General features: G+C 39.1%; 1 protein-coding gene across 1 annotated transcript; it reads right to left on the bottom strand.

Annotated features, from left to right (window-relative positions):
- Window positions 1-3,497: 3,497 nt before the first annotated feature.
- Window positions 3,498-12,692, bottom strand: LOC140343172 (class II histocompatibility antigen, M alpha chain). The gene is made up of 5 exons (XM_072429715.1): window positions 11,970-12,692; window positions 10,291-10,548; window positions 7,904-8,185; window positions 6,791-6,919; window positions 3,498-5,511 (listed from the first exon to the last, which is right to left on the bottom strand). Exons 1-5 carry the CDS (start codon window positions 12,055-12,057, stop codon window positions 5,507-5,509), a joined length of 762 nt encoding a protein of 253 aa, XP_072285816.1. The 5' UTR covers window positions 12,058-12,692; the 3' UTR covers window positions 3,498-5,506.
- Between the last annotated feature and the right edge of the window lie 3,372 nt (window positions 12,693-16,064).

Here is a 16,064-nt window from a genome sequence, read left to right as displayed (position 1 = left end):
GTACTATAATCCTTTCCATACAATCTGACTCTGCAAGGACCCCATTGGGACTCCATTAGCCAATACAATAGGGAGCTGCCAATCTAATCCAATTCTTTTATTTACACCAACACAGAATCCAGCGCTCCACCATTCCAATTCTGACATTGTTGCAACATTGTAACCAGTTTTACATTTTAGCCACCTTTAGGAAAAGTACAAAAGGGAACTAACAGATTATAGTGATGAAATATGAAGATGATGATATTGTAACTTTGCTTTTATAAAAAAGACTTCTACTGAACTAGATTCTGAAAAATTCACAACATAGCACTTCTACTTTTACTGATACCCTGAAATCAGTAGACTCTTGTTCTCTATTACCAGCATGTAATGTTTAGGGGTTTATTCGGATAAATAGGTAGCACTGAACGCTTGCAAATTTTATTAATTTCAGAAAGTTTTCATGAATTCTATTTGTGACAAAAAATTTCCATCCCCCTGTGCATTAAAAAAACCCTAACTAAAAAAAATTCTACTGTGGTGTACATAAAACTTAGGTTTAAGTTATTATTATGTCACCTATCCTGATCTCAAGCTGCTAGGACTTGTAAAGTGACCTACATTACATTCCATTGATGTTAGGTGCCCCAGGTAATAATACAAGTCCTATGATCCTTTGGGACTATAATTATAGTGGTGGGCAGGAAGCAAATCTATTGCTGGGTTTATATGGGATCATACAAGAACACATTTTTGATTAGTATTTATCAGGACATGGCTGTGAATTTAAACATGGGAATTTCTCACATAGCAGTCTTATCTAAGTACCATCATGACATGAACATATTAAGCCTGGAGGTTTGTAATGGAGATAGGCAGATATCTAAAAGTAAATTTGCATTTGCTACCAAGCTGCTGAGGGTAGGTAGTTTGAAAAAGACCATACGAAGGGAAAAATTATCAGACTGAGTCCACCCACTGCAAGAAATGCCGATGTTAGGTTGTCAGCTGGAGTGCTAGAATTATGTGGTAACAAGATCGAAAGAGCATGGTGGTGACCGGTCTTCTTAATCAACTACAGCCAATGGGACCTGTGAAGCAGAAAGAATTAGCAAAAATGCTGCTATTCAAAAATTATTGATAAGGCTGACGGAGCTGGAGTTCAGCTTTAATCTACTGAAATTATTGTCTACGCAACAATTGAATTTTCTTGCACTAAAAATGGGAACTTATTGCAGGCACCACAAATTGGTCAAAGTAGAAATATAGAAGCTGGCATTCTTGATTTTTTTAAGGCCAGAAGGTTAATGTAATATTGTGTTTTATGTGTCTGGGTCTGGATGCCATGGTTCTTCTCATTGACTCCCTATGTCACTGCTGTGGCAGCAGCACGGGGTGTAATGTATCTGCACACAAGATTTTGGAATAAATAGAAAATAATCCACCCAATATATACCAGAAAGGTAAGTATGTAACCTTTTTGTGGTTTTGTCCTATCTTACAGAGGTGATGGAGTCTCTTTAACACTAAGTAAACACCCATTTTGCTTGGACCGCCATCTGTCATACAGGAAAACAGAGAGAAGATTAGGAAATAGCACAAAATATAATGCTGTCCATGTAAGCTCTTGTAGAGAGGAACATTTCACAAAAATACTCTCCAATACATTGCAATACCATCTTCTTGTAAGATTTTAACTGCCCAATGTTCCAAGGGACTTAACCGAGAACGGCAGAGACTTTGTCTAGGCCCCTGTGGGTGGAATATGTGGGTAAGGTAAGTGTTTTAGTACCTTTCATGTATATTTTTCACTAATGTATAGTGATCCTTCCCACTGCTCCTCTTCTGCTGCATTCATTTGTAGTTCTCTTCATTGGCTTCCTTTTCATATTAAAATCAAATTCAAGCTCCTATGCTTTGCCTTCAAATCCCTCCACAATTCTTATCCCACTGAGCTTTCTGACCTGATAGAAATATACTCCCCCATCCGCTCTCCTCTATCCTCCAATGACCTACTAATGACTTCCTCACTCATAACCCCATCACACGCACGGCTCCAAGACTTTTCTAGAGGTGCCCTGACTCTCTGGAATGGTCTTCTTCATCTTATTTGGCTTGCTCCTACTTTCTGCTCCTTCACTCAAAATCCATCTTTTCAAGCTCGTCTACACGTCTTCTTCTGTCCTTTAAAACCATCACTACTCACCCACCATTAAATATCTCCTCTCCTATTGTGTGATACTTCCCCTACCTCTTAGATTGTAAGCTCTTTGGGGCAGGGTCCTCTCCTCCTCTTGTGTCACTGTCTGTATATGTCTGTCATTTGCATCCCCTATTTAATGTACAGCGCTGCGTAATATGTTGGCGCTATGTAAATACTAATACTTGGCGCTATGCTAATAATACCATTATTTGGGGATGGAGTCTGTCCAGTGTTAGCAGACCATCACTTGTTGTGGAAGATCCACTTTAATAAATAAAGATCTGAAACTTTTTTTTTTTAAAAGTTGCATATATTTTATAGTCTGGTAATGGCAGGAAGTGTGTTTGTAGCTAATCTAGAGAATTATATTTGTAAATCCTGCTCTGCATTCTTCTTCAGACTAATTATTTTAAATAAAAACAAGACATTGCAATAAGGGGAATCAGAAAGTAACAGCCTGAAATAAAATTCTATGAGTTTGATACACAAGCTGTAGTTCCTGTGGCTTGGAGACAATATTTACAAAGGGAAGTGAAGCCTCTCTGTTCAGGCAGATGGCTCGACACTTCCTCTTTTGTAATGAGATCACAAGGTATAATCAGACCGAGGGAAAGTGAAGGTCTGAATCAAATGGATTGCTAGAAAATAATATGTACACTGTAATAAGTAATAAATATATGGGGGCAGGAAAATAGCAAACTATGTCAGAGAAAAATTAAACATAAAATATATACTGAACTCTGTGTCCCCAATGTGTCCATGTACGGAAGGAGGCCATACACTGATCTCGGAGGATTGCAAAACCATATCTCCCCATCAGCCCATTAAACCATAAAGTAACAAATCTGTTTTTCTGCAAAATGTATCCTCAGTCTGATGACCAACATCATTAAACCCAATTCTAATGACCCAGGTTATCCTGGATCTGCCCCAGCTTGTGAATGGACTGTAAAGGGAGAAGCAGCACAGTGATGAGTTCATCTTTCTGACACTCTACTTTCTCCTCCATTAAACATGTTTCTTGTCAGCACCAAAAATGATCATCTTTTTGTGCAGTTTCTTCCTCTCCTATTACAGCCCTGGACAAGGCTGGTACCACGTCATATCCAGGTACTTACACTGCTGGCATTTAAAAAAATACATTTAATGAGTGAAAATCTTTCCAAAGACAGTTGTCACAAAACCAGGTGATCAGACTATTTCTCCTGTGTTCCAGGTGACAACTGTATCCCCTATACCCCCACCCCCAATTCCCCATGGGGCCACACAGTTCTACATTAACAAACAAGTAAAAAAAAAAGCACAGGATACATTTGTTTTTTGTTTTTTTTTATTTAAAAATCAATGACTGTACAAATGCCTTGGGAAAGCTCGGTACAATTGTAATCAATGATTCAGTATTACAATCTACAGGATTACAGTAATATTAGGCACAAACAAAACCCATCTAAAAATATTCACAGTCATCAAACAATTCCTTCCTGACAGTCGCAAAGCAACGAAACTTTGTTTCACTTCTCTAATTTGAGATTCTGAAGAAATGTTTTTGGAGTGCTTTTAGGACATCAGACAAGTTTGAGAGGTGTAAACTAATTAAAAAAACTTAAAATTTTGCACATAGCTTCTCCATTCAGACTCAACCAAAGCTTTGTGGACACCTGGCCATCAGCTTGTTAAAACATGTTGGCCATCACACTCTAAATGCATGGTCTTTATTATAAAGCTGCCACCCCCATTCCCAACCGTCACCACACCCTTGCTGACATACCAACCCTTACTCTTCCATGAAGGCTTTCCTTAAGATTTTTGAGGTTGAAGTTTGCTCAATAAGATTTATGAGGTCAGGAACAGGTGTTGGATCAAAAGACCTGACTCGCCAAATTCTACCGAAAGGTGTTCAGTAGGGTTGAGGTCAGGGCTTACACCCAGTTGGTCAATCTCCCCTGGAACTGGCTTGTACACCAGAATTCAATACATTGGAGCATTACCCATATATTTTGGCCTTGTGTTGTAATTGATAAATGTTGCACAATATAAAAGTATCATGGTCTCTGCACACAATTTAGGCGTTGCATTTGTACACAACCACAACTTCTCTGTAAATAGTCTCAGTGAAAAGTTACATCTGTAGCCGCGTATGGGAATGATCAGGCAAGAATAAACATAAATCAATTGTAGGAAGTCCACTTCATCTTCCATAACAAAATTAATGCTTGGGAAAAAAAGAAGTGAAATTTTGTTTTTTATAATCTTTGTTTAATAATATTTTTCAGTACAAAGTGTTATAAAGAAAACAACAAGGGGTCATGGGTCTGATCTATGTTGTCACACACTTGACACAATTTTATTTATTTTAAATTAATTAAAATTGCTTAATTTTACCCCAATTGTGAGTCAATTGTTTTGTTAGCAAAAACTCACAATCAGGAACAAAGGCAGCAATCTCCCCCCATGAGGGAGATTTTTCTCATTTCCTGCCCAAGTGACACATGTCAGATGGAATGGGAAGAATAGGGGCAATAAAAATGAATGGACTAAAAAAGCACACATTGCACCGTAATAGACTAATGTGCATTGCTGTACATTGTTGTGCAAAACAACTTAGATTTGTTGCTTAATGTTTTGCAGGGACACCTCAACGCAGCAATGCATATTTATGTGCAATTTTTAATAGGGCCTCAAAGAACCGTTTTGACTTTTTTAGTACCGCAAGCCTTTGGGCACATATTTTCTATTGTAGGGTGAAAGAAATAGCGTTGTGTTTTCTTATGAAATAACCAGTTTGCTGTATGCAAAGCAGCACCGTTCTGCTCTATGGAGAGGGGAGGGGGAGAACGACGGAGCGGCACCCTGCTACGCGCTCTCCTCCTTCCCTTGCATTAGGATTGCTCATCGTTCATCATTCGTGGATCCACCAGGACGGATCCACGGACGATGAATGACGCGGGCTGTACACACGCCAGATTCTCGCCCGATATCTGGCCGAAGCCGATTATCGGGCGAGGAAAATTTGACGTGTGTACGTAGCTTAAGATTTCAGCTCTGTTGCTTTTTGCCAGCTTCAAAATCCCAAAGCTTTCAGAGCACATTTGTAGAGCACATCAATGTGCTTTAAAAATGTGCGGTGCTTGTTTATTTTTATGTTTTTATTCAAGCAGTTTTATGGCTGCAGTTCCCCACACCATACCACTGCTTCTTAAATTCAAATGGGGAAATAACCCAATAGATGGGGAACACCATGGCACCACAGTAGGCAAGTCATTTCAAGTCTTCTCTTGCTCTCCAAAAAGATCTTCAGAAAGCCCGCTGATGTGAACAAGGTCAATCTGTAGGGAATAAATTTGAGAACAAATATGAGAAATGCAACGCAGAATCAGAAGCAAGGGGAGCAGAGTATTATATTACATACAGATTGTAGAGTTCCCAGGGTTTTTTCTGTTTTTTTTTTTCTTTGAAAAATAAAATTTGAAAGATTTTACTTTTAGCTATTATAATGGAGATGGTAAATCTTGGGACCCATGTACAAGTTGTTACTAGGTTAGACTTAAGTCCTATTACTCATGAATAAATATTGGGCACAACTAAATGATTTGGACCATGAGTACACCATGTCTGAATGTGTACACCATGTCTGAATGTGCAGAGCTCAGAAAAAGTGAGAAGCAGCACAAAAAGACAGATTTGCTGCAGTGTTAGGAGCATGTTTACCCGATAGGACAGCCAAGTGATAGAGGGATCGTTGTGCATATTCTCTTTTCACTGTCAAGTCACAGGGTGGGAGTGTGAAGAAGACATTAATAAATAGAAAATGGCAGCAGAGAAACAACATGGGACCACCTCCTTTGCAAAGTTGTTCTGTGTGACATGGCAAAGCTGTGCAAATCCCAGAACTGACAAGTTAGAAATACAAATATTTTGGTAGGTAAAACAGTCCCCATTCAGTCTGTGAAATTATCTTTTTGTCTGGAGTTCAGCTTGAAAACATTGAACCAAATGGAAATCATAAAAATAAAGAATCTTCCATTATAAAAAATGATCTGTCCCTCGGTAAGAGATATTTCACTTAGCTTAGTGAATGCAATGATCGTTCACTTTGCAATGGGTATTACGTGCAAATAAATCTAAAAAAAAAGGATTTTTGTTTGCATATGAGCGGATGGTTTAGGTCAGGAGAACGTCACCTCATTCACAATGCTAAATGAAATATCCCCATATGGTATAGTTCCTTTGCTTAGTGAATGTCTATATTTAGTAAATCACTCTGTAAATTGCTTTGTAGACAGCTGGATACAGGGCTAACAAGTGGCAGAGGCAAAGTACACAGGAAATCATCATTTTATTTGATATCAGGTATTTTTATAGTTCATCAGATGTAACAAAACCTTTTAATAGTACATTTACAGACTAAAAGGAACCAAATAGGAGAAGTTCATGTTTGAGGTTTATATTAGTTTTAGGAATCAGTGTCACAATGGGTAACATGTAAACATATGTATATATCCAAAGATCCCCTCTTCAAATAGAGTTCCTCTTTAAAATAAAAAATTGAAACCCAACAAGAGCTCTCTTCCTCTTTAATGCAAGCAGAGGACGTCCCACACTTACCAGTGTCCTGAAGTCTTTTAGTAAGACAGAGGATTATCAATCCCAGGATGAGGAAGAGAATACCAAGAGCGAAACCCAAACCACACAAAGCGTTTTCCAGCAGCTCAGAGGGAACAGGGTAATCTGGAACTGGATATGGAGAATAAAAGTGAAAGTTCCACAAAGACTTTTGTTTGTCTGACAGTCTAAACAAATCCAAACTCCAGCTACTACTTATTGAAAAGCCTAGTTAACAAAAAAAAAAAAAAAAAAACCCTCTTTACCTTCCCTGACTAAGCCAAATTCTCCACTATTTGTGTCTCACAAGCTACCCTTCCCTGGCACTGCAGATCCCAGTGGGAGGAGCAAGGTATTTCTGCCAATCCAGAGAGCAGTGGGCTGGACTAGGCGTGGCCAGTCAATGTTGATAGCCATGCTTCCTGCACCTTTTACTTATTCCACTGTAGTGCAAATAAGAACTGCATTGGTTGTCACCTTTTGCATCTGTTGAGGCTGGGGCACGGAATATTTTAATATCACGCCTAATACTTTCATAGCCAAGCTTGTATTGGCATGTATGAAGCTATAAAAGTACAAGGGGCTTGTTCATCATTGGTAGAACCAAGGTCATGTGCATGATCACTTCTCCAATGGCTGCAGCAGATGGGTGGAGTTGGGAACACAGAACCCTGGCCAGATAATATACAGTAAGTTAATTACTGATAATTGCATTAGGCTAAGGTGGTGCTTGTGCTTTAAACAGAATATTTTTTTTTTTTGCGTCATGCGTTATTCAATACGTTTTGTATATCTACAAATTAAAAGTGAATGTATATCCAAAATGTTTATCCATTGCTCTACCAATGATCATTACTAAGACAGATGATGAAGAAGAATCTACCCAGACAGAAAAATTCAACTGATAATGTAATAACTGACACAGCCTAAAAATGTGGCTATGCATACACTTTAAAATCTTAAAAGACCCTCTGTGTGTCCAAATGGATGGAATAAAATGCTGATCATTGATCTAACAACCAATAAACCACTTCTGTGGATTAATGACAATTATGAATTGCTTAATGAATAGAAATCTTTCTAAAAAAAAAATCCTAGCATTACTAATTTACTGACCCCAGTAAGAGACTATGGTCCTGTTGTCACCGGCCACTTGCACATCACAGGAATAGACATCATCATATCTAGGGGTGATGTTGAGGTAGGAGAAGGCCTGGAAGGTCAAGTCACCCAAAGCAAAGTATGCATTGGCGTTTAGCTCTGTCGATAAGACTTTTCCATTCTGCCTCCAGGTGATGGTCAGTGCAGGAGGGTAAACGTCATTGATAAAACAGATCAAAGTGTTGGGCTTCAAAATTCGGAGGGGATGTGCAGTAAAAACAGTCACATGTGTGCCACCTAAGAAGAAAAAAAAGGATGAAGGGCCGTTGGATGGGAAAAAAAAATTTAAAGACCTATTTAGAGTCCTGTGCCGGGTTGCAGTACAAAAATGAACACAGGAAATATTTGTTTTTCAAGTAAACATTTCATATAAGACAAAGGATCCAAAGGCCAAATCTTGCCCACAAGATCATTTTGTTTGCCCCCCCGAAGGACTTGGGAAAATGAATGGCATCTGGCCCGCCTGCCTGCCAATGCCTTCTGCAGCGAGTGATGCCGCTACCACAACTCATGGCATCACTCGCGCCCACAGAGTTCTATAGACACAAGTAACTGCAGTCCCGGCATCACTCGTGTCTATGGAACAGCTCTCTGCCTATGCGGCTCCACATTGGGCAGTTCCATAGATGCGAGTAATGCTTGGAATTGAAATCCCAGCATCACTTGTCTTCTGTTTCTCTTCTGAGACCGGTCACTATTCCTAGCTCACAGCAGGAGAAATAAAATTACTCAGATCTACAGGAAACAAAACATAAAGTACAAGCTAATCACCTGTGTGAAATGTGTGAAACCATCAAAGAGATGTCACACTTTTCTCTTTTGTAAATAACTTTCTTTTTCTTTTCTAACAGATATATATATATCAGATATGAGCACATAATTTATACATGTGTAACATTCATTTCATTATTTGGTGTCAATTGATTAATAACATCCATGCCATCTTTATTCAAATCTATTCAAGAACTGTAGCTAGGGGCCAAGTATTTCTTGTTCCAGATTGCATGTTAAGCAATACCTCTTTGTTTCCATATAAAAAATGTTTTATATTTAATTCAAAGGAATTACCTTCTATTTTTTAAATAAATTTCAGATTTGGCCCCCGACTTGGTCTTAGTTTTGAAATTTCGGCCCTCTGTGTATTTGAGTTTGACACCCCTGAATTAGAACATTGCAAATGGTTTGCTCAAATTGTTTCACTCTTCCGCCACTTCATTCAGCACTAGCTGATGAAATACCAATAGTTCAGGTATTAAGAAACATGTGACTGCTCTATTATTGAGGCAATCTGCACTGTTATATGAGAAGTTCACATCCCTGTGCAAGTTAAAACATTGGGAGCTTACCTGGAAAAAAAATAGATTTTCCAATTTTATAAAATCTACAGCTCTCATTTAAATACCTCCTAGCAATGCTGCCATAAAGATCCTTTTTAGACTCTTCCCATTATAGAGACACCGCCTCTGATTACTAATCGTGCTCCTGCCTTGTTACCCCTAATATGGGCTTCTGGATAAACCTACAAGTTGGGAAACACAACGCACGGGCAGAGTCCAACTTTCTTACCATTCAAAAATTCTCCCTAAGAAATACCATGCAGCCATCACTGGGTTCATGTACAGAGGGAGTTGCTGCAAAAACAGCTGCAGGGGACTGACAACTTCCATATACAACATATAAAAAAAGCAAATTATCATACTAAGAATGATAGCAAAGTAACATAATTTAATAAGTTCCTGTAAGTGGACATTTTGCTTTGCTCTATAAGCACAGATTCCCAGATATATCATGTAGAATGAAGAGCTTCATTTTTCAGGAATCAATCTGTAAGTTATTGTAAATGGAAGAAGAATGCCAAAATACCCTGAAATTTTGCAAATAATCCCGTAGCATCACAAAAGAAGGTGCATATATTTACTTGCTACACTTGTTCACATCATTTCTTATATAATAAACTGCCATCATGATGCCACGCATGCCCAAGCCAATACCTGGTCCCTGTGTGAAATGTGCTGGGCCTGGATTAGACTCATGGGCAGACTTTTCTTTTAGTTATCAGGATACACATATTTTTAATACTTATATTTAATATTTGAATTTCCAGGTGTTATTGCCTAATTTAGATGTAAAATGCATTAGTACATGGGTCTAAATCCTGGCAAATGTCAGGGCATTGTACACGGGTCCATGCGCAGGGTTGGCAATGGCCAGCAATCACACTGACCATATGGAGAATTAAAAGCCGAGCACAAAATGATCTGAAGTGCCCAGGTCCACCTTCAGTATATAGAGTTATTTCCCATACTACATTACAAAATAGCCCGAACAGTATAAGGTCTCACCTCTGGCCTCTGGCATGATGTCCTCCAACGCTGTGGTTAGATTCTCCCGAAAAATGTTACAGAAGGCCACATCTGCTGAAATGTCTTTGGCACTCGGAAAAGTTTGGCTGCTCCATTGGTCAAAGTCCCTGAGCCAGGCGGATGTGGAGTGGTCTGCGAAGTTGTAGTGGAACATTTGGTCTTCGTCAAACATCTTCAGGAGCCCGTTAGCTGGTTGATAGGGCTGACAGAAGAGCACCTGACTCAACAAGTGGTCATCTGTGGGATCCATGGTAAGCAATAGGCAAAAGTAAAAAGAGAAATAATTAGAATTATTTACCATTAGAATGAAAAGGTCCTACAAAGCTCCATGTAAAGGAAAGGCTATGAATACCTGCATGTATATAAAATTGTCCATATTTTGATTGCAAGCTTCTATGCCCAGGGCTCTTTTTTCTCTATATATCTTGCTTTGCACTGCCGCTATAACAATGTGCTCATCTGTGTATAAATCACCATCATCTTCTGTGATTACTGTGCAAATTTATCACACTATGGCCACTTCAAATCAATAAAAATGCTTCGCAGAGATTAACAAATGTGAATTTAGACACGTTGCCATCGCGCGCTACTATGCAGCCACAAAAAGACATGACACACATCATGTTGCAATGCACTGTGGAGTCAGTGACCCTGATTTATTAACGTTCTCCAAGGCTGGAGAGAATACACTTTCATCAGTGAAGCTGAGTTATACATAAAATCTGGAATGGACATTTTAAAAGTCATTTGCTATTGCTAGCAAATGTTTTCAACCTTGGTCCAGATCCATTCCAGGTTTTCTGGATCATCCAGCTTCACTGCAGAAAGTATATTCTCTCCAGCCTTGGAGAACTTTAATAAATCAGGGCGAGTGTATTGTCTGCTATTATTTTACATCCCATTCAGTTGTTAATGTAAAAGTGGAACTAAAGTCCCACTTTTAACTAAGATTCAGGCAAGTGATTATTGCACAAAGGGTACTGATGTCCCTTCTGCAATTATTGCTCTTACCTGTCCAGCGCCGGCCTGCCAGATTTTGCTGCATGTGCTCTGCTATGTTGCAAGGGAAAACCAGCAATCCTTGCTTCCCTTTTACATACCCGTAATGAAAATTATGACTGCACGGGAGTTATGTCATCCTGGCAAGATCATTCTCAAGAAGTATAAAAGATGAAAGATGGCACTCTGCGATGGGTTGGGGATAGGGGAGTAGTAATGGGTATAGTTCCGTTTTAAAGCATTCTAATGAATGAGTTGGCAATGCACTAAAATATCCACAAACACATGCAACATTTTTTTCTGATGCAGCACACAGCAGTACATTTCTGTGCATTGTAGTGCAATACAACACATGTGCATCAGGGCATTGATGCCTTGAAGTGACAATCAATATGAATAGTCTGAACGTGGATAACCTGAAGGACCACAGCTGAGAAATGTTTTTAGGAGCTGCTCATTACTCCTATGCATATATAAAATGGGTTCCTGGGAGAACTCAACCCCAAAGACAGCCAGGCATGAAGCATTTTTTGTAGCAGCAATGACAGATTTGATACTTTCCTACATGTTTCCTATAACTTTCAAGCATCTAACAACTAACTTGTAAATGGATAAATGCTTAAAAAATGAAAAATAAATAACAAGAGTGAATCTCTTACCCTCTTGAGCCTGCACCGCCAGCAGGGGGAGTGCTAATAGGACAGAGCAGAGGATCCTGATTGGCTGCTTACAATCCATGGTCAGCATGTTTCTTGCCAGAGATGAGAACTTCCACAGCTCAGGGTTTTTAATCAAAGTCCAATGACAGACAGAGTTTCTGCAGCAGGTATCAATGAACCAATCAGATCTTCCTACCTAGTAGGTTAAGGTTAAGCATTTACCTGGATGGTTAGTGTTAGAGGTTAGCTTGTGGCTAAGGTTAGGTGTTAGGGAGGAGAAGTTAAGATTGGAAACTAAGTGAGGAGGTTAAGGTTAAACACTAGGTAGATACAGGTTAAGTACTAGTTAGAATAAGTACAAGATGGAAAAGGGGTTAGGGTTCAGCACCAAGAACAAGTGGTTAAGGTTATGAACTAGGCAGGGAAGTTAGGGTTAAGCACAAAGTTAGAAGGGGTTAAATTTAGTCACCAGGCAGGCAGTCCACCTTCTACCTAACATGGGTCAGTTCAGATGTCTCTATTCTTGTCCAGTGATAGCCAGAACAATGCAGCAGTAGTAGTACCAATTCTTCCCTTCATGTGCACCATCTCCCGGTTGCAGCAATATTAGGAGTATTTATGGAGCTCAGCAGCCGAGACTCTTCATTAGTCCATAAAGAAGAATTTTCATCTCTTCTGCTCCAATGTAGAAAACAGCAACTCCCATTACCCAGCAATATAAAACTTCCAGCCAATAGCTGAGCTCGAAAGTTCTGTGTCACTGGTTGCTAGGTAGACACCTCTTTGAAGTTGCTACGTAAAGATCAACTCTATGTCCAACTAAGACATTTTTAGTTATGGAATGAGTAGGAAGAACTAGAACCCTTGCCTGGTTTTTACAGCGCACCAGGGACACCTTAGAAGGAATTCTACTCACTTTCTGTTTTAATGAAGCAATGGCAAATGGGGTGAACCTCCTTTCTTAAGTTCAGTTGCAGTGCTTTCTGGATAGCTCACTAAAAATCTTTTCTAAATGCCTCAATTTTTAACATGTATGTAAGGGCTAAATAATTTTTTTAATTTGTGGATAAAGTAGGGAAAGTTGGATCCTCCATCAAGCTTTTATTGCCGTCTGTGTATACTTTGGAGAGATTCACCCACTTTTATTAGTCCTGGTAAGAAAATGAGGGGTATTCCAACATTGTGAGTTGTCACCACAGTAATCAGTACAGAAAAATCTGTCAATGGGGAAACCTATACTGAGGTCAACTTTCTGGGATGAAAATTACAGAGATTTCTTTTTATGTCCTGTAGCTTCTTTACGACAGGACAGTGAAAGGAAATCTCCCAAGTGGGGTTTTAATCCTTATCTGTTCTATACAAAACTATTACTGAAATTGGGCTGGGCAAACAATTTACCAAAAAAAAAAAATCAACTCTTTTGTTTTGATTGGTGATGGGAATGAGACACCCAGGAAGGTTCTGTGCTTCACATAGGTGTTGTGGAAGGATATGTTGGTTCCTGTTTGTCCACATAATCATGAAGTGTCTGGTTCTGCTTCCTATAAATTACATAATTTACTACAAATATCATAATTAAATATCTACAAAGTTACTATATGGGGAAATATATTTTAAATGTAACAACTCAGCAGCAGCAGTCCCTGAAAATGCACCTGAATGAACAGATTATGGGAGTAATGAGAATGGGGATTCCCTGTACAAGTAGCTATAACCAGTAGGGACTTCCCTGTTTCCTTCCAATGGAAATCCCCATTAACAACTGCAGGAAATAGCACCATCTACTGGTCAAGTGAAGTACTAAAAACACTGTATACTTCCAGCAGTTATTATTATTATCATGAATAAACAGGATTTATATAGCGCCAACATATTACGCAGCGCTGTACATTAAACAGCAGTTTAAACAGCAGAATTCTCAGCGGCTGCTATGGTGAGATACACATATTCACTCAAAATGAAAGTAGTGAAAAGTCAGGGAAAGTCCCTAAATTTTTGTAATTTTTGTTTTTCAAAACAAGCAATCCTGATTTCTGTATAAATGTTATCAATATAAATGTTTTGTTTGACAAAACATGGAATGCTGATTCTGAGTTCAGTTCCATGTTCATTTTCTTAGGGGGCTGGGCCAAATATATACTTATGAAGGAAAGTACCTACCCTTCCCTCTTTACTCCACTCCAATCATGTGATACTTCCCCACCTCCTAAATAGTAAGCTCTTCTGGGCGGCTCTCCTCCTCCTGTGTCACTGTCTGAATCTGTCTGTCATTTACAACCCCTATTTAATGTACAGCACTGTGTAATATGTTGATGCTATATAAAAACTGTTTATTAATAAAAATAATTCTTTATCTTCACACCTGTTTGCATTTTGCTTTTGTTTGTATCAATAAACTTTGATCTAGCATTCTAGACCCCGCTCCTTGCATTGTTTGTGTCCCCAATGTACAGCGCTGCTTAATATGGGGGTGCTAAATAAATACTGTTTATTAATATTATTAATAATAATACTAAATGCATTGTAGTTGACATAGTGAAATATCCAGGAATCATTGGTGACCACTTGGGGTATCTCAGCACTTTTCTCAAAGCTAATGAGTTGTATATGCAGAAACATTTTTAAGGAAAAGGGTAATATAAAGGTATAAATATTTCCCAGCATTTATCTGTGGTTCAATCCGTTAATGACCAGTGCAATGTTCTGCCCCTTTGGATGGCAATAACTTATATCTGAAAGTCCTAAGCCTCCTTTTCATTGGTTAGTTAGCTGCAAGCAATGTAGTGTCTGTCCCTAGCTGTAAGGGATAGTGGAGTTGGGTGTTGAAGATTTGAGTGGTCAAACAATCCCCACTCGTCATCCGGCAGTGGTCGGGGGCGGTTGTGGAAGGATTTGGTTTTCTTGCACAGGAATCTGAGTATGTAAAGAGGAGGAAAGCAGTTAAAGCTGCAGCCTGAATTGTCTCTAAAAATGCATTGAAACAGCTATGCAGGCAAATACCTGTAAAAAAGGCAATTCTATATGTTTCAATGATACCCAGGACATGGGACAGTAGAGGACAAGCTGACAATGGTGAAACACAGCAGTACCAATGGAAAAAAACAAGGCCACTAAATAAGGCCTCATGCTAAAGCTGTGTTCACATATCAGATAATATGACCATTCGTCTGGGTCGACTATTATCTGATGAGTGAATGTTGCTTTGGCTTTAGGTTTGCTCAGACTGTGTTTTTTTTTTTTAATCCGATATGTGTACAGCGATCCCTCAATGTTGTTCATCATGGCGGATTCTTAAAGCGATTGGCAATGACCACTGTTCACTCGTACGGAGGACAACACAGTGGAGTGCCACTTGCTCATCTTCTCCCCTCCCCAATCTACAATGCTGTGTGTAAGGAGCTCGTTCCTATATCTGTCACAAAAGATTGTTTCTTCTGATGTCCATAGCAAGGTTTAGGATTGCCAACCACAAAGCTCAACACAGTTATTAGCTCGGAGTATTCAATAGCATTATTGACAAGTGTCTGCTGAAAGCATTGGAAATCAATGAAAGCGGTTCAGATCGCCCCAAGGCACTGCATGAAGCGACACAAAAACCGTGCTGCAAACAAATCCCTACACAAAAGCAGATTCCTACCACACCAATTCATTTTTAATACATCAGGGCTTTGGGCTGGTTGAGGACTGGTTGACACTGATGAACCCTAGCAATCCCTTTGTCAATCATCTGTATGAACTATGGATAGATTGTAAGACTAAGCATGATTCTGCAAGATTGCTATGTCAGGTGGGCACCATCAAGGAGCGATCATTTGCTTGGAGACCTTTCCTTGGCTGGTAGTCACAGCCAGCATTCAGTACACATGGATGCTCCAACAAGTCTCTGCACTTTAATCCACGGCTAAAGCTAGGAAATAGATCCTTGTGTGGGAATACAGAACTAAAATGTAATATTACAGATTCACAAAGTAGGCAAGTACCACGGTAAGTAACCTTGATTGTAGTCCATAACTCACAACTAAACACAATACATTAACTCTTAACATGAAGGGCATGTATACAGATTTACAATTTTACATGATTTATTTGTACAAC

This window comes from Pyxicephalus adspersus, chromosome Z (genome assembly GCF_032062135.1).
Source record: "Pyxicephalus adspersus chromosome Z, UCB_Pads_2.0, whole genome shotgun sequence".
NCBI lineage: Eukaryota > Metazoa > Chordata > Amphibia > Anura > Pyxicephalidae > Pyxicephalus > Pyxicephalus adspersus.
The sequence above is the reverse complement of the archived record's forward strand: the minus strand, read 5'-3'. Positions and strand labels throughout refer to the sequence as shown.